At 37.9% G+C, this 20,163-nt stretch overlaps 1 protein-coding gene across 4 annotated transcripts in view; it reads right to left on the bottom strand.

Annotated features, from left to right (window-relative positions):
• Positions 1-20,163, bottom strand: part of GKAP1 (G kinase anchoring protein 1) — a 63,001-nt gene that overhangs the window by 19,960 nt on the left and 22,878 nt on the right. For 3 of the 4 annotated variants that reach the window (XM_045580086.1, XM_045580088.1, XM_036433676.2), the window contains 3 exons: positions 19,196-19,273; positions 12,182-12,305; positions 9,441-9,463 (listed from right to left, as the gene is read on the bottom strand). In XM_045580086.1, coding sequence (XP_045436042.1) covers positions 9,441-9,463; positions 12,182-12,305; positions 19,196-19,273 — 225 coding nt within the window. The remainder of the gene's footprint in view (positions 1-9,440; positions 9,464-12,181; positions 12,306-19,195; positions 19,274-20,163) is intronic. The other variant, XM_045580087.1, reaches the window with a different exon arrangement.

Below are 20,163 nucleotides of genomic sequence, written 5' to 3'. Positions count from 1 at the left end.
CTGATGCATTGTTTCATGTGCTTATTGGACATTTGCATCTTTTTGGAATATGTCTAGTCAGATGCTTTGCCCACTTTTTAATTGGGTTGCTTTTATTTTTGCATTCTAAAAGTTCTTTATATATTTTAGATAAAAATCTCTTATCAAATATATGATTAGCATATATGTTCTCCCATCTGTGGCTTCTCTTTTCACATTCTTGAAGGTGTCCTTTGTATAATATCACAAAAGGTTTTAATGTTTACAAAGTCCAATTTACCCACAAAACCATTGTATAACTCAAGGTCACAAAGATTTACTCCTTTATTTTCTTCTAAGAGGTTTAGTTTTAGCTCTTACATTTAGGTCTGTAATCCATTTTCAGTTATTTTTCTGGGCATAGTGTGAAGAAGGAGTCACTGGTTAACAAAATTATACAGGCTTCAGGTGTACAATTCTACAACACATCAACTGTACACTGCATTGTGTGCTCACCACCCCAATAAATTCATTCTCTTTCATATGGATATGCAGCAGCATCTGTTGAGAAGATTATTCTTTCTCCACTGAATTCTTTTGGCATCTTTATTCAAAATTAATAACTGTAAGAATTTCTTTTCTGGAGTCTGAATTCTGTCAAACTTTATGACTACCATTACACCATAACACACTGGCTTGATTACTTTAGTTTTATATCACTTAATCTTTTACAATGCATTTTAAAATAATTTTACATAAATTATAGACATTAATCATAGAGATAAAAATTTATCACAATCTATTCAATTATATAAAATTATAAAATTTACATATTCTTCAAGAAAAGTAGCATTGACTCTCCAAATTACTGTTTTGAAGTCAGGGACTAAAGAAAATGTCACTCTCATTGGTTCCACCTATGTCCTACATTCTTGAGCTATAAAAGTCCTAATTTTATCCATCTTAATTAAATTTGTGAGCAAATAACCCAACAGTTCAATGATTGTTTATCCTTTTCCCTTCACATTGCTAAAAAGTATTTTAGAGAAAAATTTATGTATCAGTGTTTAATACACAAAATGACATTTAAAATTTTATACAGCACTTTCTATTTTGCAAAGAACTTACACAAGCATTACTTTATTTGAATCTCATCAATGCTATAAGAGGTTGATAGAAAAAGAATTATTTTCCACAAAATAATCATGGCCTCAGGAAAGTTAAATAAATTTGCCCATGAGTCTAAGTCTACTAAGGCTACTGCTTGAAAATTAATTCAAGTACATTCCAATAAGATTGCATTTTAAAACAATGTGCTTAAAATACTGCTGAGCATCTGTGGAAGGAATAGCATGATAATGGCAATTAATTAGTTGCTGGATTTCACCTCCTTAAAGACTGCAGTTCCACAAAATAGAAACAAAGGCATGGTTATATTGACAGACTGACAGCTGTCAGAGGGAAGGGCTTTGGGAGTTGAATGAAAGAACATGAAGGAATTAAGCAAACACATGCAAACATACCCCACAGATTTTAAAATTTAATATCTAGCCAATTCAATTTCAATTTAACTCAAATTATGAAGACTTATTATATGCCAGACATATAATGTAAAAGACAGTATAATGGTGGTTCTGTTAGTATAGCGCTATAAATCTTTGTAACATAATTGACAGTCTAGACATAAGCCCTCACATTTATGGTAACTATCAACAATGAAAAAAAAAATTTTTTTTAAAGAAAAATTACCTGGAAACCAATGAAAATGAATGCATAACAAACCAAAATCCATGGGACACAGGGAAAGCAGTCCTGGGAGTGAAGTTCACAGAATTGCAGAAATAAGAAAAATCTCAAATAAACCATTCTAACTCATCACTAAAACAACAATAACAAATGAAGCCCAAATAAATAAAAGGGAGGAAATAATAAAGATCAGAGCAGAAATAAATGATACAGAAACTAAAATGATACAGAAATAAATGATACAGAAACTAAAAAATAAAACAATACAAAAGATCAATGAAACCATGAATTGGTTTTTTTAAAAGATAAACAAGTCTGGCCAGTGTGCTTCAGTGGCTGAGCATCAACTCATGAACCAAATGGTTTGATGCCCGGTCAGGGCACATGCTTAAGTTGTGGGCTCAATCAATCCCCAGTAAGAGGTATCCAGGAGGCAGGTGATCAATGATTCTCTCTTATCACTGATGTTTCTATCGCTCTCTCCCTCTCCCTTCCACTCTCTGAAATCAATAAAACATACCTTTAAAAAAAGATAAAGATGATCAATGGACCTTTAACCAGATTCATCAATGAAGAAAGAGGAGATTCCAAATTGATGGCAGAGTAAGTGGATGCTCCCAGAACCAAACTGGAATTACAACTAAAATGTTGAAAAACCATCCTGAATAATCAACTGAAGACTAGATAACCACGGACAGAAAGTAGAGACCGCACAGAGGCTGGTAGGAAGTGCAGAGGCACGAAAGGGCTGGCTGGGGCTCCCACAGACAGCAGCTAAAGTTCCTGAAGGATATCTCAGCTATAGGGGGTTCCCACTGAGAACTTTGGAGTCTAAACCCCAAGCTGGGCTCCCCAGCTCAGAACACCAGAACTGAGAAAGGTACCAACATAATTCTGGCTGTGAATAGTAGCAGGGTTGCTGTCTGCCAGAGAGAGACAGTTGGAAAGTCAGGTATCCTCTAAAAGGACCAACACAAAATTTCATGTGCAGCCACTCACCTTGGGCTCTGACAGTGGGGCCACAGAGTGGACTAGTGCTGTGTGAGCAGAAGCCAGGATTGGGGGCTCTGGGATTAGACCTCTGAAGGCAGTCACCTGGATTTCCTGTGCTAAGTCATTGCCTCACGCTACAGAGGGCATCTGTCTCTGGTGAACCTTTGCTATCCAGGTGGTTTTTGCCTGGGGGAAAGGCAGCTGCCACATACTATTGAAAAATGCCTTGCCCCTGCTAGGTAAAGCAGATCTTGGTGCACATCTTGATTCTTTCCGAAGGCACCCAGACCCAGCAAAGGGAGACACAAGCTTTAGATTGCTGATAGCTCCAAACAAGGTATACAGGGCCAGACAGAAATAGCGTGTGACACTGTCTTGCAACAGAGATTGGGAAGCATAGCAGATCTACCTAATTACATAGTCACAAACCCAACAAGCAACCAAAATGGGGAGACAAAAAATAAATAAATAAATAACAGCCAAACAAAAGAACAAGAGAATTCTAAAAAGAGGGAGAGATGGAATTCTCCAAAAGAAAAGATAAATTAAATGGAGGTAAGAAATTTATCAAACGTAGAGTTCAAAATAATGGTGGAAAATATGCTCAACATCTTAAGATATAATAACTATGAAGAATGACATAGCACTAATAAAGAACACAGTAGAAGGAATACACACCAGATTAGGGGAAGCCAAGGATCAGATCAGTGAATTAGAAAACAGAGTAGGAAAAAAAAAATCATTCAATCAGAAAACAACAACAAAATCAATGAAAAAACAGGAGGACATGCCGAAACTGGTTTGGCTCAGTGGTAGAGCGTCGGTCTGTGGACTGAAAGGTCCCGGGTTCAATTCCGGTCAAGGGCATGTACATTGGTTGCGGGCACATCCCCGGTGGGGGGTGTGCAAGAGGCAGCTGGTCGATGTTTCTCTCTCATCGACGTTTATAGCTCTCTATCTCTCTCCCTTCCTCTCTGTAAAAAAAAAAAAAAAAAAAAAAATCAATAAAATATATTTAAAACAAACAAACAAACAAACAAACAGGAGGTCAGCTTAAGGGAACTGTGGGACAACATGAAATGCAACAATATTTGCATTATAGGAGTGCCAGAAGGAGAAGAAAGTAAGCAAGGGCTACAGAATGTATTTGAAAAAATAATGGCAGAAAACTTCCCTAACCTAGTGAACAAAAAAGTCACAAGTTCAGGAGGCACAGACTCCCAAGCAAGAAGAACCCAAATAGGCCCATGCTCAAACACATCATAATTAAAATGCCAAAAATTAAAGACAAAGAGAGAATCTTAAAGGCTGCAAAAGAAAAGCAATTTGCTACCTACCAACAAACTCCCATAAGGATGTCATCTGACTTCTTATCAGAAACTCTACAGGCCATAAGGGAATGACATGAAGTAGTCAAAGTAATGAAAACTAAGTACCCCCAAACCAAGATTACTATATCCAGCAAGGCTATCATTCAAAATACATGGTGAGCTGAAACCAGTTTGGCTCAGTGGATAGAGCATCGGCTGCGGACTCAAGGGTCCCAGGTCTGATTCCAGTCAAGGGCATGTACCTTGGTTGCGGGCACATCCCCAATAGGAGGCAGCTATTCGATGTTTCTCTCTCATTGATGTTTCTAGCTCTCTATCTCTCTCCCTTCCTCTCTGTGAAGAATCAATAAAATATATTTAAAAAACAAAACAAAACAAAACAAAATACATTTTGAAATAAAGAGCTTCCCAGACAAAAAAAGCTAAGGGAGTTTGTCACCACCAAACCAGAACTGCAGAAATGCTTAAGGGACTGTTATAATGAGAAGAAATAGAAGGGAAAAAATGGGACTACATCAAAATAAAAAGCTTCTGCACAGCAAAATGAACCATCAACAAAATGAAAAGGGAGCTCTGTATGGGAAACATATTTAGCAATGATATATCTACTGTGTTTCTCCAAAAATAAGACATCCTCCGAAAATAAGACCTACTTACAGGTTTCCTTCTGAGTGAAATATAAGGCCCCCCCTAAGCTAAACATGAGAGATTTGGTCCACTGATTCTGAAAGAAATGGAGTCACAAGAAATTCACCAGGAAATTCAGGAATTGGATTGTTATAATGATGTTCCTGAATATGATGACATGATTATCATTGAATAAATGAGTAAATTCTTGATACTATAGGATTCATAGTTTGTCTGGTTTGTGTTGACAACTACCATACTACCGTATCGTATACAGGTAATAAATTTCCTTTATTTTCATTTAACAATAAATGTGTACTGTATTCTTCTTCATGGAAAAATAAAACATCCCCTGAAAATAAGACCTAGTGCATCTTTGGGAGCAAAAATTAATATAAGACACTGTCTTATTTTTGGGGAAACAGGATAATAAAGGTTTAATATCCAATATATATAAGGAACTTATACAACTAACAGGCGTCTTCAAACTACGGCCCGCGGGCCACATGCGGCCCGCAGAGGAGTCTGATCCGGCCCGCCAGGTTTTTTGGGCAGTGAGCACAGCCGAGGTATTACAGTAGGAATTAGTAATTCATATAGTCCGGCCCTCCAGCTCTCTGAGGGACCGTGATCTGGCCCCCACTTTAAAAAGTTTGAGGACGCCTGACTTAACAAAAGGAAGATAAACAATCCAATTAAAAAATGGGCAAAGGACCTAAATAGACACTTCTACAAAGGGGACATACATGGTCAAGAGACATGAAAAAATAATCAGTTACTGATCATCAGAGAGATACAAATTAAAACTAGAAAGAGGTATCATCTCATACCTGTCAGAATGACTACCATCAACAAACAACTGCTGGTGAAAATGTGGAGAAAAGGGAAAGCTTGTGCACTCTGTGGGAATGCATATTAGTGCAGCAACTGTGAAAAGCAGTATGGAGTTCCCTCAAAAATTAAAAATGAAACTGCTTTTTGACCCAGCGATCCTACTTCTGGGAATATATCCAAAGACTCCAAAACACCAATTCAAAAGAATATATGTACCCCTATGTTCATTGCAGCATTATTCATAAGTAGAGGCAAGATGCACAAAAATTCATGCAAAAGCAGGCCTTCCTTCCGCCAGCTGCCAGCACCAGTTTCCCTCTGGCACCCAGGACCAGGGCTTCCCTCCTCCGGCTGCTAGAAGGCAACCAGGACACAGGCTGATTTCCTCCTCCAGCTGCCCACAGGCACCCAGGATCCAGGCTGGCATCCCTCCAAACCTAGCTTTGTCAGGAAGAATTTCTGGAATGTTGTCTGGAAGACATCTGGCCTAATTAACATATTACCCTTTTATTATTATAGATGGCCAAGTTCTGGAAACAGCCCAAGTGCCCATCAGTAAATGAGTAGATAAAAATGCTATGGTACATTTATACAATGAAATACTATGTGGCCATAAAAAAATAAGGAAATCTTACCTTTTGTGAAGCATGGACAGACGTGGATGTTATTATGCTAAGTGAAATAAGCCAGTCAGAGAAAGATAAATATTATATGATCTCACTTACATGTGGAATCTAATGAACAAAATAAATTGATGAACAAAATAGGTCCAGAGACATAGATGCACGGAACAGACTGATAGATCTCAGAGGGAAGGGAGGCAGGGGTTTGAAAAGAGATTAATCAAAGATATTATATACAATACATATGTGCATAGCCCATGAACACAGACAATAGTGCAGCTGGGGTGGGGTATGGGTGGAAGGGAGCAAAAGGGGATAGGAATGGGAGACATCTGTAATGCTATCAACAAAATAAAAATTTTTTAAATGGGCAGAGGACCTGAACAGATACCTCTCCCAAGAAGACATACAATCAAACAAAAGATACACGAAAAGATGTTCAACTTCAAAGCTATTAGGGAAATGCAAAGAAAAACTACAATGAGATACCACCTTATACCTATTAGAATGGGTATTATCAACAAGACAAATAATAACAAGTGTTGGAGATAATAATACAATACAACCACTATATACAGTAAAATAGTCTTGTGGTTCCTCAAAACATCAAGAATAGAGTTACCATAATGACCCAGCAATCCCTCTTCAGGGTATCTACTTAAAAACAATTTTTTTTTCGTAAAGATATATGCACCCCTATGTTCACTGCAGCATTATTCATGGTGGCCAAGACATGGAAACAAAAGTGTCCTTCGACAGAGGATTGATAAAGAAGATGTGGTACATACATACAATGGAATACTACCGAACCATAAGAAAAGATAAAATATTGCCATTTGTGACAACATGAATATAACTTCAGAATATTATGCTGAGCAAAATAAGTCAGAAAAAGCTAAGGACCATATGATTTCAATATGTGAGAAATAAAACTGAAACTCACAAACAGTATGATGGTTACCAACAGAAAGGGAGTGGAGGTTTGGGAGGGGGGGGTCAAGGAGGTCCAATATATTGTATTATCACAGAAGATGGTTTGACTTTGGGTAGTGGGCACACAATGCAATATACAGATCACATATCATAGAAATACACACTTGAAACTCATATGATCCTATTAACCAATGTCACTCCAATAAATTTAATTTTTTAAAACAGGAGAAAAGCAAAAGAAAGAACTACTCAACATAATGGTGGTTGGACTTGCTCAGTTTAAAATAAAACCTTTTTCAATCTCAAAATTAAAATTATAATGAAAAACAAAATATAGGCTATGTCATATATCTATGCTTCTTTAAATACAGCTCAGATTAAATACATGTATTAAATAAATGAAATCCTGGTCAGGCTGCCTTTTTTTTTTTTTTCTTTCTTTCAATCAGTAAAGAAGAAAAAGTAAAAAAAATAAAAAAAAAAAGAAGAAGAAGAAAAAGTAACCATAGAACAGTTTACTAAAATTATTTTTTTCCTCCATTAACATTTGGGGGTAGGGTCTTAGGAATATGGTGTACCATTTTCTATTACTTGCTTATTCACATAAAGCTAACGGTCATTTAAATCAGTGTATTAAACAAAATTGGAATCAATCCAAAAATAACATGTTTTCCACTTTCAAACATAAAATTAATAGTCTATACTTGTGGTCATTTAAATTTAATCTAAAAATCGGTGATAGTTGTTTGTAAATAAATTCAAAAGAATTTCTAACATCTTTTTCACCTACAAATTATTATTATTTTTAAAATATATTTTATTGATTTTTTTACAGAGAGTAAGGGAGAGAGAGCTAGAAACGTCGATGAGAGAGAAACATCGACCAGCGGCCTCCTGCACACCCCCCACCGGGGATGTGCCCGCAACCAATGTACATGCCCCTGACCGGAATCGAACCTGGAACCTTTCAGTCCGCAGACCGACGCTCTACCACTGAGCCAAACTGGTTTCGGCCCACCTACAAATTAATTCTGAGTTTATTGTGAATAGTTAAAGACTATATTTTTAATATAGTTATGTAAATTTTATTTTCATTTATGTGAATTTAATATCCCTGACTTGCCAAGCAAATGCATAAAACAACAAAAAATGATTAAGAACCATGTATGTGTTCTAAAGTAAAGCCAAAAAATATACACTGAGTGGCCAGATTATTATGATCTCTGAATGCATGATAATCTGGCCTCTCAGTGTATATAAATATATATAGTAGAGGGCTGGCGGATAAATTCGTGCATGGTGGGGTCCGGCAGCTTGGCCAGTGGGAGGGGACATGGGCTGTTGGCCAGCCTGCCTGCTGGTCAAACTCTGGCCGAAGGGACAATTTGCATATTAGCCTTTTATTATATAGAATACATACTTAGTGGCCAGATTATTATGCATTCAGAAATCATAATAATCTGGCCACTCAGTGTATTTGGTCATTAAGAAAAATCAAATAATGGCCCTAACCAGTGGATAGAGTGTTGGCTTGCAGACTCAAAGGTCCCAAGTTCGATTGCGGTCAAGGGCATATTCCTTGGTTGCGGGCACATCCCCAGTAGGGGTGTGCAGTAGGCAGCTGATTGATGTTTCTCTCTCATCGATGTTTCTAACTCTCTCTCCCTCTCCCTTCCTCTCTGTAAAAAATAAAATGTATTTTAAAAAATCAAATGGAATTATCGACAAGATACACATACATCATATAAGAATAATAAAACTTTCAATTATTACTTAAAGAAGTGAAAAGATCTCAACAATTTTTAGTACCACTCTCAAAATATATTGTATAGTAGTCTCATTTACTAATTCTAAAGGGTTTGTAGAGGCTTTACAGAATTTTTTAAAAAGGTACCAAGAACACTAGGAAGTTATAGCTATACTACGCTCTAAAGACGAACGGTAAGAAAAGTATATGATCAGGTTAATCTTATTCATGGGTATAAACTAGATAATTAAAGTTTGCCTTACAATTTTTTAATCCCAAAATACCTAGAGACATGGTATTTCAGGATGTTTTTAATAAAGATTAAAATACAGACTGATAAAAAAATAAAATACAGACTTTCCCTAAAGTTTTAACTTACATGTCATAACCTTTTGACTCACAGGTACACACAAATTAGGATGCAAAAGCCAAATGACATTTCATTATATTTCATGCAAATAATCATATATTCAACACAATATATTTTATATCTTTATAATTGCCAGAAACATGATTGAGTTTACTCATGAAATAATGGGTTGTTCTGTAAATGACTATGACTAAAAAAAAGACTTACTGCTCAACATTGAAGTATTATTCTTATAATCATTAAATATTTTCTAAAATAAAGATGGTTACAACACTTACCTCTGTCTTTTTATTAATGTGATCTGTAAAATAGAATGGTGACACTTCATTGAAGAAAATTAACATATAAAAATATTTTAATATGTAAAAAATATACAATAAAATAACAAAAGAATTTCAAAATTATGAGTTTCAGAAGTCATTTGGGAGTTATCTAGGATTCGTCATATTTATTCTTCTAAAGATAAGATGTTAAAATTCAATATATAACTATTAACTTGTTCAGCTTTGGGACTAAGTCTTATATCCCAGTAAATGCCACCCATAACAAGGGGTATTAAATTTTAAACATTTGAATTCCACATCATTTAAGTTTTGGTTTCACATAGTATGTTTGAAAGGAGGAGAAATTTTGAGGGGGCATAAAATATGTCTAAAATCTAATCACAGGATACTATGACTGCAAAAACTATACATATCACTGCCTTTGTGGAATAAAATAAAAAGTCCAATAATTTGTGTCCTTTAAAACTATTAGCTAGATTTTGTTTTTAAAAAAATGCATCATAGTGCCGAGACCGGTTTGGCTCAATGGATAGAGCGTCGGCTTGGGGACTGAAAGGTCCCGGGTTCGATTCCGGTCAAGGGCATGTACCTTGGTTGCGGGCATATCCCCAGTAGGGGGTGTGCAAGAGGCAGCTGGTTGATGACTCTCTCTCATCGATGTTCCTAACTCTCTATCTCTCTCCCTTCCCCTCTGTACAAAATCAATAAAAAAAAATATTTTAAAAAAATGCATTATAGTGATTTGATATACTATAAAAATTCTAAAAATTAATGTATATTTTTAGAACACAAAAAGGCAAAACATATATCTAGATTAAACAATCACTGTCTTAGTAACAACAGCATTTGTGAAAAGGTATTACAAAATGAGGAAAAGGAGGACATAAGGGAATCCACACAGAAGACTAAAACTGAAGTACAAATAGGGAGCAAGTGTTTTTATTTAAATTGAAAATGATCAGGCTATCTAATATTTCATAAGGCTTCTTGTAGACAGCAAAAATTCTCCATTCTCAAGGACTAATAATTGAATAGAAATGCTTTCTTATGATTGAGAAGTTAAAAGTTGAATCAGTTCTCTAAAGCATCCACTAATCAGAATAAAGTCCATAAAGATAGTAAATGTCAAAAATCACAAGTTTCAGATCTAACTACCAAATCCTAGTAGATTACAATTTACTAGCCTATTCTACTTAGCATACAATGCCAGAATCTGAGGAAGAATATGTTAATCGTGTCTTATAATAGTTGTATAGTTCCCCCTTTAACAGTATTATACTGATGTCCTTTTCAATTCACTTAATATATTTATATAACACTTAATAAACCAAACATATGAAAAATAAATTAAGGAGGTTTTTTTTTACATGCTCCCGCTTAATTTTTAAGAAAATATTTCTTATATAAAATCTTAATTACTAAAATTGGAAATTTTATTTTAGCATACATCTGGTCCTTTTAACCCCAAAACAAAGCAACTTTCCTGATCCTTAACAGAAAGCAATATAATCCTCTAAATTTATTCCTACTTTCACAAATAAGTTTTTTCCTGAAAACAGTACCAGTAGGGTGTTGTTGTTTTATTTGAGATTGTTTTTATGGTATTATTAATCCTCACAGAACAAATGCTCAGTGTATCAACGCTAAATTCATATGAATCAAATAGGCAGCTCTGCCATTGAACAAATAGCTGTCCTCTTGGTTGGTATAATCACAGTGCTGTTCAAAATAATTTTCTGACTGCTGTCTGATAAGAAGCTACTAGTCACATGATTACTGAGCACGTGAAATGTGGCTAATGCAACATTTAAAAATAATATTTATTGCCAAAACCAGTTTGGCTCAGTGGATAGAGCGTCGGTCTGTGGACTGAAGGGTCCCAGGTTCGATTCCAATCAAGGGCATGTACATTGGTTGTGGGTACATCCCCAATAGGGGGTGTGCAGGAGCCAACTGGTCGATGTTTCTCTCTTATCGACTTTTCCAGCTCTCTATACCTCTCCCTTCCTCTCTGTGGAAAATCAATAAAATATATATATATTTTAAAAAGAATAGAAAATGGAATTTAAAAAAATAAAAATAAAAATGTTTATTTAATTTTAACTAATTTATATTTAAGTTGTCACACATGAATAGTGTGAGATCTAGAGTTTTCATCATTTACCACATCAAAAGTAAAGTGCTTTGTGGTCCATCTTCAAAAATATGGTGGATGGTATAATTTTCTTCTATCTTCTCTTTTTGATAAAAAAAAATTTACAAATGATATTATAAAGAATTTTCTGGTAATAACTCTCATTTTAAAAATTTGTGTTTTAATTTTATGAGATATAGTTCTAGATAATTTGAGGTTGTTGACCAATAATGGATGAAACCTAAAGATACTATTTCTCATCTAATTTAAGCTAAATCAAATTATGTATAAGGACTAAAATATGTCTCATAATGACTTAAAGATTACTAAGGTTAATTTTTTATTTTCAGTGTGTTTTAGAAAAGGGATAAAATTAGAAATACAAAAAGATAAATTCTAGTTTTATGGGGTTTTAATGATTGATTTAAATTACTTTAACATCCAAATGGTTTATTTCCAAACAGGTTTACATTCTACATTTTTAAGTAACAGATTAACAAAACCATTTTTACTTATTTTCAAAATTAGAAAGGTACTTACAAAGAGTGTAAACAAAGACTTAGAACAGTTACTCTACATACAGATTTCACACATATATTACCTTCAGATTGAAAATCTTTTAGTGATACTGTGAGAGGTTTGTCTTTTCCCTGATGATTCTTTCTTTTATCTTTTTTATTCACAACCTTTGACTGAGTTGAAGCATTTTCATTATTTTCATACTCCTAAAAGAATTATAGACAACCATTAAACTTAGTTTACCATAGTAAAACTAACTCTTTAACAGATAATGTTTATTAACATTTTCTTTTTAAAGATAAAAAGCAAATTAAACATAAAAACTAAGGCTAGTCAACTTGTATAAAAAGATACTTGTTTATTTATATAGTCAATCTCTTTCATCTAACTATTAAAATAACAAGATGCTTACCTTGGTTTATTAACCCCTCCAATTTGTCACACTCTTCTCCATTTCTGGACCAAACTTAAAACAATAATCCACCATCAATTTGCTTACACACACACACACACACACACACACACACACACACATCACAAAACCCCTGAAATATGGCTTCTGCTGTTTTTTGACACTAAAATAAAGGCCAACTTCCATTTAAATGCCAAATCCAAAGGACATTATTTTTCAAGAATTTCTTGATTTTCTCAATGCATTTCTAACTATTCTTCAGTCTCCTTTCACCAGCTTCTTTTTTACTAACTCTGTTCTTAAAAATGTTCCTGCTATTCACTAGTATTCTATTATAACCCATTCTTATTCTTTATACCCACTATTCTTCAAACTCAAAGTTTAAAGTTCTACCCGTACAATGATAATTTCTATAAGTGCAGACAACTCAATTGGGATGTTCATTAAGCATCTCCAATTTCCTAGAAAGGACTGATCCTTTTGTGAGTACCCTGTTTAATGCCACCATCACATACACAACTATCTAGGCCAGAAACCTCAGCCATCCTTGCTTATTCTTTCTACATACTTTATTTTTTTTCAAATTTAATAAATCTTTATTGCTCAGATTATTACAATTGTTTCTCCTTTTTCCTCCCCCATAGCTTCCTTCTGCCCGGTTCCCACCTCACCCTCTGCTCTTACCTCCCCCTCCTCCCCAGTTGTTCTCATACATAGGTGTATGATTTTAATCATCTCTTCCTGCACCCCACACCCTTCCCCCCCGATAATTATCAATCCCCTGATTCTATTACATTCACCAGTTTATCCTGTTCCTCAGATTTTTAATTCACTTGATTTTTAGATTCACTTGTTGATATATATGTATTTATTCATAATTTTTATCTTTATCTTTTTCTTCTTCTTCCTCTTCTTAAAAGAATACCTTTCAGCATTTTATATAATACTGGTTTGGTGGGGATGAACTCCTTTAGCTTTTTCTTATCTCTGAAGGTTTTTTATCTAACCTTCAATTCTGAATAACTTTGCTGGGTAATCTTGGTTGTAGGTTCTCGCTATTTATCACTGAATATTTCTTGCCACTCCCATCTGTCCTGCACAGTTTCTGTTGAGAAATCAGCTGATAGTTGTATGGATGTTTCCTTATAGGTAACCAACTGTTTTTCTCTTGCTGCTTGTAAGATTCTCTGTCTTTTGCTCTTGGCATTTTAACTATGATGTGTCTTAGTGTGGTCCTCTTTGGATTCCTTTTGTTTGGGGTTCTGTGCACTTCCTATACTTGTAAGTCTATTTCTTTCACCAGGTGAGGAAAGTTTTCAGTTATTATTTCTTCAAATAGGTTTTCAGAATCTTGCACTCTCTCTTCTTCTGGCACCCCCATAATTCTGATGTTAGTACGCTTGAAGTTGTCCCAGAGGCTCCTTACACTATCTTCAACTTTCTGGATTCTCTTCTCTTGCTTCTCTGAAGGAGTGTCCTTTGCCTCTTTGTATTCCAAATCTTTGACTTGATTCTTGCGTTCTGCTAGTCTGCTGTTGGGTCTCTGTATAATATTTTTTTAATTTCAGTCAGTGTATGTTTAATTTCTAGTTGATCCTTTTTCATATCCTCGAGGTCTTGTTAAATATATCAGCCTTTTCTAGGAAATTCTTGAAAAACCATATAACCGTGGTTTTGAACTCTATATCCAGGCTTTTGTTCTCCTCCATTTCTTTCATTTGAGAACATTTTCCTTGACTTGGCATTTTCGCTGCTTCCCTGAGTTGGTAGGATGGCTTTGTGTGTTTGATATGCTATATGGCCTGGTGGGTCAGCCCAGTTACCTGAGGTTGACACTCGGTGCTCCCCTTTGTGGACTGTGTGTATAGCCTGGTTGTAGTTAAGTCTTGATTGTTGTTGGTATCACTGGGAGGAATTGACATCCAGGCCAATTGGATGTAAGTATCAGCTGTGTCTACACTGGGATACCTTCTGTTTTGGAGACAGTCTTACAAGATCAGACTTGCAAAATTGCAACAGCCTCTGTGTTCAGCTTGGATGTGGCAGAGTCTCAGGGCTGAGCCGACAGTCTTGTCTTCCAGTCAGTCCTGCCCTTGTGCGCATGCCTCAGACCTCTGCCTTCCATGGCTCCCCTGGGTTTCCGCCTGATAGTCCCAATTCCCTCTGCAAGAGCGTGGGCACCCCAAGGGCTCACCCAGAATTGGGTTGGGTCTCTGTAGTCTGGAGCTTCTGACTCCTTCTGCTATGGAAAGGCCTTGGCAACCTCCACGGTCAGACCTCTCTGCATGCACTCATTCGCGCGCGCGCCTGTAGACCCTGCCCTCTGGGCTCCTGGCTTCCCCAAGCCTCTCAGTCTCTTGAGTCTCTGGATGCTTTTCTCTACAGTCCAGATTCCACCTGTATGAGCCTGGGTCCATGGGGTTTTGGCTGGGGCGTTCAGTGCAGTCAGGGGCTTCCTTTCCCCTCCCGCCAGCCCGGCACTCAGCTGCCCTTTCTCTCTGCATGTGAGCATCTCCCTACCTCAGCGCTTTGCAGTTCCCCTGATCTGTGAGCTTCTCTCCTTCTTTCTAGTTGTAGATTTTTCCACTTAGCCAGTTTTCCTGTGGTTTTGGATGATGTCCGTTTTGTCTTTTAGTTGTTTTGAAATTGTGCGAGGCAGCAGCTTAGGTACTTACCTAGGCTGCCATCTTGGTTTCTTTCTCTTTCTACACACTTTATATCCAAATTAGAGGCCCGGTGCACAAAATTCATACACAGGGGAATGTGTCACGCAGCCCAGTCTGCACCCTCTCCAATCTGGGACCCCTCAAGGGATGTCCAATTGCCCATTTAGGTCCGATCACAGTAGAATCGGGCCTAAATGGACAATCAGACATCCCTCTCACAATCCAGGACTGCTGGCTCCCAACTGCTCACCTGCCTGCCTGCCTGATTGCCCCTAACCACTTCTGCCTGCCAGCCTGATCACCCCCTAATCACTCCCCTGACGGCCTGATTGATGCCTAACTGCTCCCCTGCTGGCCTGATTGCCCCTAATTGCCCTCCCCTGCTGGCCTGGTCACTACTAACTGTCCTCCCCTGCCGGCCTGGTCTCCCCCAACTGCCCTCCCCTGCAGGGCCTGGGTACCCTGTAACTGCCCTTCCCTGCAGGCCTGGCCACCCCAATTTCCCTCCTCTGCTGGCCTGGTCAGCCCTAACTGCCCTCCCCTGCATGCCTGGGTCCCCCCAAAATGACTTCCCTGCAGACCCGGTTGCCCCCAACTTCTCTCCTTTGCTGGCCTGGTCACCCCTACTGCCCTCCCCTGCAGGCTTGATCACCCCCAACTGCCCTCCCTGTAGGCCTGGTCCTTCCCAAGTGCCCTCCCCTGCTAGCCATCTTGTGTCCACATGGGAGCAGCCATCTTTGACCACATGGGGGCAGCCATCTTGTGTGTTGAAGTGATTTGCATATTACTCTTTTATTAGATAGAATTAGCAATATAGCTTGTTTAATTTACCTACTAAGCATCTCTTAAATCTATCCTCTTTTCTTCATACCTTCTGTTATTTCCCCTATCTTCTTTTGCTTGACACTGCAACACTCTAATATTTTATTCCCTCAATCCATCTTATACACTGCTACAGTATGAGTTTCTAAAATGAAAATCCAAATTCAATCTAAAAGTTAAAAATATTCAATAGTTCTCTGTATATGTCTAAAAACTCATCTCCTTAGCCTGGTACACATGGTTCTTTATAACTTATTCTTCTGACAATATCTCTAGCAACTCCAGCTCCCTAAATTACAGTTTTAAAATATGCTATATGCTTATACACTTGCCACTCCTCCCAAGAATGCCAACTTCCCTCTTACCCACATGTGAACTTCTAAGACATTTAGAAAGACCCTCCTTTAAGAATCCTTTCCTAAAATCCATCCCCATTCTTACAACTTTCTGAATTCCCTCTGCACTGAGAACATACATTTCTCAATACTCTATGCCATAAATATATGTATGTCTTCCTTCACTAAACCAAGGAATAGAACCATGTCTTAATCTTTGTTATGGGTATCTATCACATTTTGTCTATTCAAAAAAATAACTGGTGAATAAGTGATAGAACAGAATAAAAAATGCCATCTCAAACATTAGTTATTATAAAAATCCTTAAGCTAAAGTATAGTTTTGTGGAAGGTTTCATATTTAAAAAAAAAAAAATTTATTTCAGAGAGAAAGGGAGAGGTAGAGAGAAATAGAAACATCAATGATGAGGGAGATGTGCCGACTGGGATTCAAATTGTGACCTCCTGGTTCATAGATTGCTGCTCAATCACTGAGCCACACCAGCCAAGCATAGTTTTTAAATTAAAATAACTGACTTGAAACTCAATGACTACATCAATGTAATCACATCAAACTAGCCATTACAAATTAAAGAAGTTCCTCTATTCTCTGAGCGTGCTACACTTATGTGCCAAGAAAACAGGCTGGATGCATGATAGTTCATGATACAATCTACTCTATTCCTCCTCTAAAGATACAGCTAATCATTTTAACCTTAGAATCTAGATATATTATCTACCAAATCTGATAAATTTTCAATGTTACCTGAAAAGTCCATTAAATGATTTAAGTCATAGTAAAGCTAGCTGTATCCATTTTTGTAATTGTCAGGTTTGTGTCCAAATGGACAGGTAACCACAAAATTAGTTACTCTTGATTTTTCAAGATAACAGAAATAAAGAGACATGGAAAATTAAACTAATACATATAGTGTACAAAAGTCCACCTCATTGGCTTTCTTCCTCTTCCCTTTAGCTATGAATAAATAGCAAAATCATTACCTGTTATTTTAATTATTCTCTTCACTTCATCTGGAGTGAAGAAGCTAGTGTACAATGACATAGCCTAAAGGCCCTAAGCATGACCAAAGGGTATTTATGATTAATGAGTAATGACAAGTTGAATAAATTTTATAGATCAAAAAATTCCCAATACATGTAAAGGACTAAAGTTAAATAATATGAAGATAATATAAAAGCTCAATTTAAATACAGAAACTGAAACCAACACTACTTTTTTACTTAAGTGTTTCTATACTTGCAAAATGTAGAATGCATTTAAGCCCAACATCACAGCTTAGTGACAAATGCTGAGTTCACAAGGCCAAATTATCAGAAATGTCCTCCCATTTACTTTAGTTAATTATAGTGTATCTATAGCAGAGGGTCTCTTAATGGATATCCCTGTACTCATAATTACTTTATATTTTTAAATCTACTTCTTTTCTATGTTTAAAATAAGTTAAAATAAGTCATTTGCTGTTAATTTAATTTCCTCTCTTTCCTTCATATTTGGAAGGAACTTCTTAAAATAAACACTCCAAATCATCAGACAAAGTTAAGGACACATGCTTCAGTTGTCTCTCAAAACCTGAGGAAGAATCCTATATAATCCTATATAATAAAGAACTAATATGCAAATGGTCGTCAGGCCCTCCTGCCCTTGAGCAGGAACTACTCAGACACTCAACACTGGAGAGAAGGGAATGGGGACCAGTCAAGCACAAATGAGCTCGCAAGAGAGGAATAGGGACCAGCCAGGCTGGGGCCCCGGAGAAGGATAAGCCACCCACCCCAAAGTCCCAGGCGCCAGCAATTGCGCCTGTTCCTGTGGCCCGCGAGAGAAACAAACTGCCAGCTCGGCAGTCCCAGATACCAGTGTCTGGGGCTGCAGCCCGGGTAAGGGACAAGCCGCCCGCCCACCCCTAAGTCCCAAGCATCCTGTGGCTGCAGTTGGCCGTAGGCAAAGCCAGCCTGGGTCCTGGGTGCCTGCAGCAAACCAAAGGGAAGGAATCCTGGGTCCCAGGTGTGGAGTGAGGCAAAGGAGGTTAGGGGTGATTAGGCCAGCAAGGGAGCAGTTAGGTGCAATCAGGCAGGTAGGCAGGTGAGTGGTTAGGAGCCAGTGGTCCCAGATTGCAAGAGGCAGTTGGACATCCCCTGAGAGGTCCCGGATTGGAGAGAGTGCAGGCTGGGCTGAGGGATCCTGCCTCCCCCTGCACAAATTTTGTGCATGGGGCCTCTAGTCTTATTATAAAAACCGTGTGTACCCTCACTAGTGTGGCTCAGTTGGTTGGAGCATCAACCCATACATCAAAAGATCATAGCCAGGCCCTAACTGGTTTGGCTCAGTGTATAGAGCATCAGCCTGCACATTCAAGGGTCCCAGGAACGATTCTGATCAAAGGCATGTACCTTGGTTGCGGACACATACCCAGTAGGAGGTGTGCAGGAGGCAGCTGATCGATGTTTCTCTCTCATCGATGTTTCTAACTCTCTATCCTTCTCCCTTCCTCTCTGTAAAAAAAAAAATCAAAAAAATATATATTAAAAAAAAAAGATCATACCTAGTTTGGGGATTTGAACCCTGGTCAGGGCGCATAAGGGAGGCAATCAATCGATGTTTCTCTCTCAACAATGATCTCTCTCTCTCTCTCTCTCTCCCTTCCTCTAAAAATCAGTATTTTTAAAAAAGATCTTATGGTTGTTTTGTTTTTGTTTTTTATTGAAAAACAAAGTAAAAACAGTGTGATAATATTGTTACCACAAACTTGAAAGAAAATTTAATTCATAATTCGAGAAGGTTGGTGCTAACTTTTGATCACTTAAACCTAATATAGCTAAATGAACAAATGTGTAAATACCTTTTTGTGTTCTTCATATTCTAATTTACTTAACAACAATGCCTTCTCAAGATCTGCTTCAAACATTTCAGAAGTCAGCTAAAAAAAAAAAAGTTTCACAATAAATAGATGATAGCATTATACCACAGTAACTATTGACAACATATACAGGAAAAGAAAAAGAAATATTAAAAAACAGTCTGAGTTCTCCAAAGTTATCATCCATGCCAAAGTAAGGAACCCTGTATTTTATAGAAGACTAGAGGCCTGGTGCATGAAAAACTCATGCACTCGGGGGGGTGGGGGGGGGGGCCCTGCATCCTCTCACAGGTAGGATCCCTAGGAATGACCTGAGATCAGAGCCTATCCGGGCTATCCTTCCTCCAACTGTAGGCAGCTGGCCCCACCCCTGCTGCTGCCACTGCTTGCCATCTGTGCAATGCTGCCTCCACTCCCCTGCCACCAGTGGCCTCCCTCTGCAGGGGACAGACTGGGGTGCAATGGCTTGGCTGGCCTGGGCCTCTATCTTTCCTTGCTGGGGGGTGGGGCCAGCCCTGAAAGGGGCCATCTGCCTATCTCATCACCCCTAACCACTGGCCTGGCTACCTGATAAGCCCTAACTGCTGGCCTGCCTGCCAGCCTGATCACCCCTAACCACTCTGCCTGCCTACCTGATTGCCCCACCACCACCACTTGTCTGCCTACATGATCACCCCTAACCCCTGGTCTGCCTACCTGATCATCCCTAACATCTTGCTTGGGGGCGAGACCAGCCCTGCCAGGGGCTGTGGTGGTTCTGATCTCTAGTTTCTCCGGTCATTACATGGTGGTTGGCCTTTTATTATATAGGATACCAACACAAAACTTCCAATTTTGAGCAGAAACCGGTTTGGCTCAGTGGGTAGAGCATCGGCCTATGGACTGAAAGGTCCTGGTTCGATTCCGGTTGAGGACATGTACCTTGGTTGTGGGCACATCCCCAGTAGGGG

Source organism: Pipistrellus kuhlii, unplaced genomic scaffold (genome assembly GCF_014108245.1).
Source record: "Pipistrellus kuhlii isolate mPipKuh1 unplaced genomic scaffold, mPipKuh1.p scaffold_m20_p_12, whole genome shotgun sequence".
Taxonomy (NCBI): Eukaryota; Metazoa; Chordata; class Mammalia; order Chiroptera; family Vespertilionidae; genus Pipistrellus; species Pipistrellus kuhlii.
This window is presented reverse-complemented; position numbering and strand designations above follow the sequence as displayed.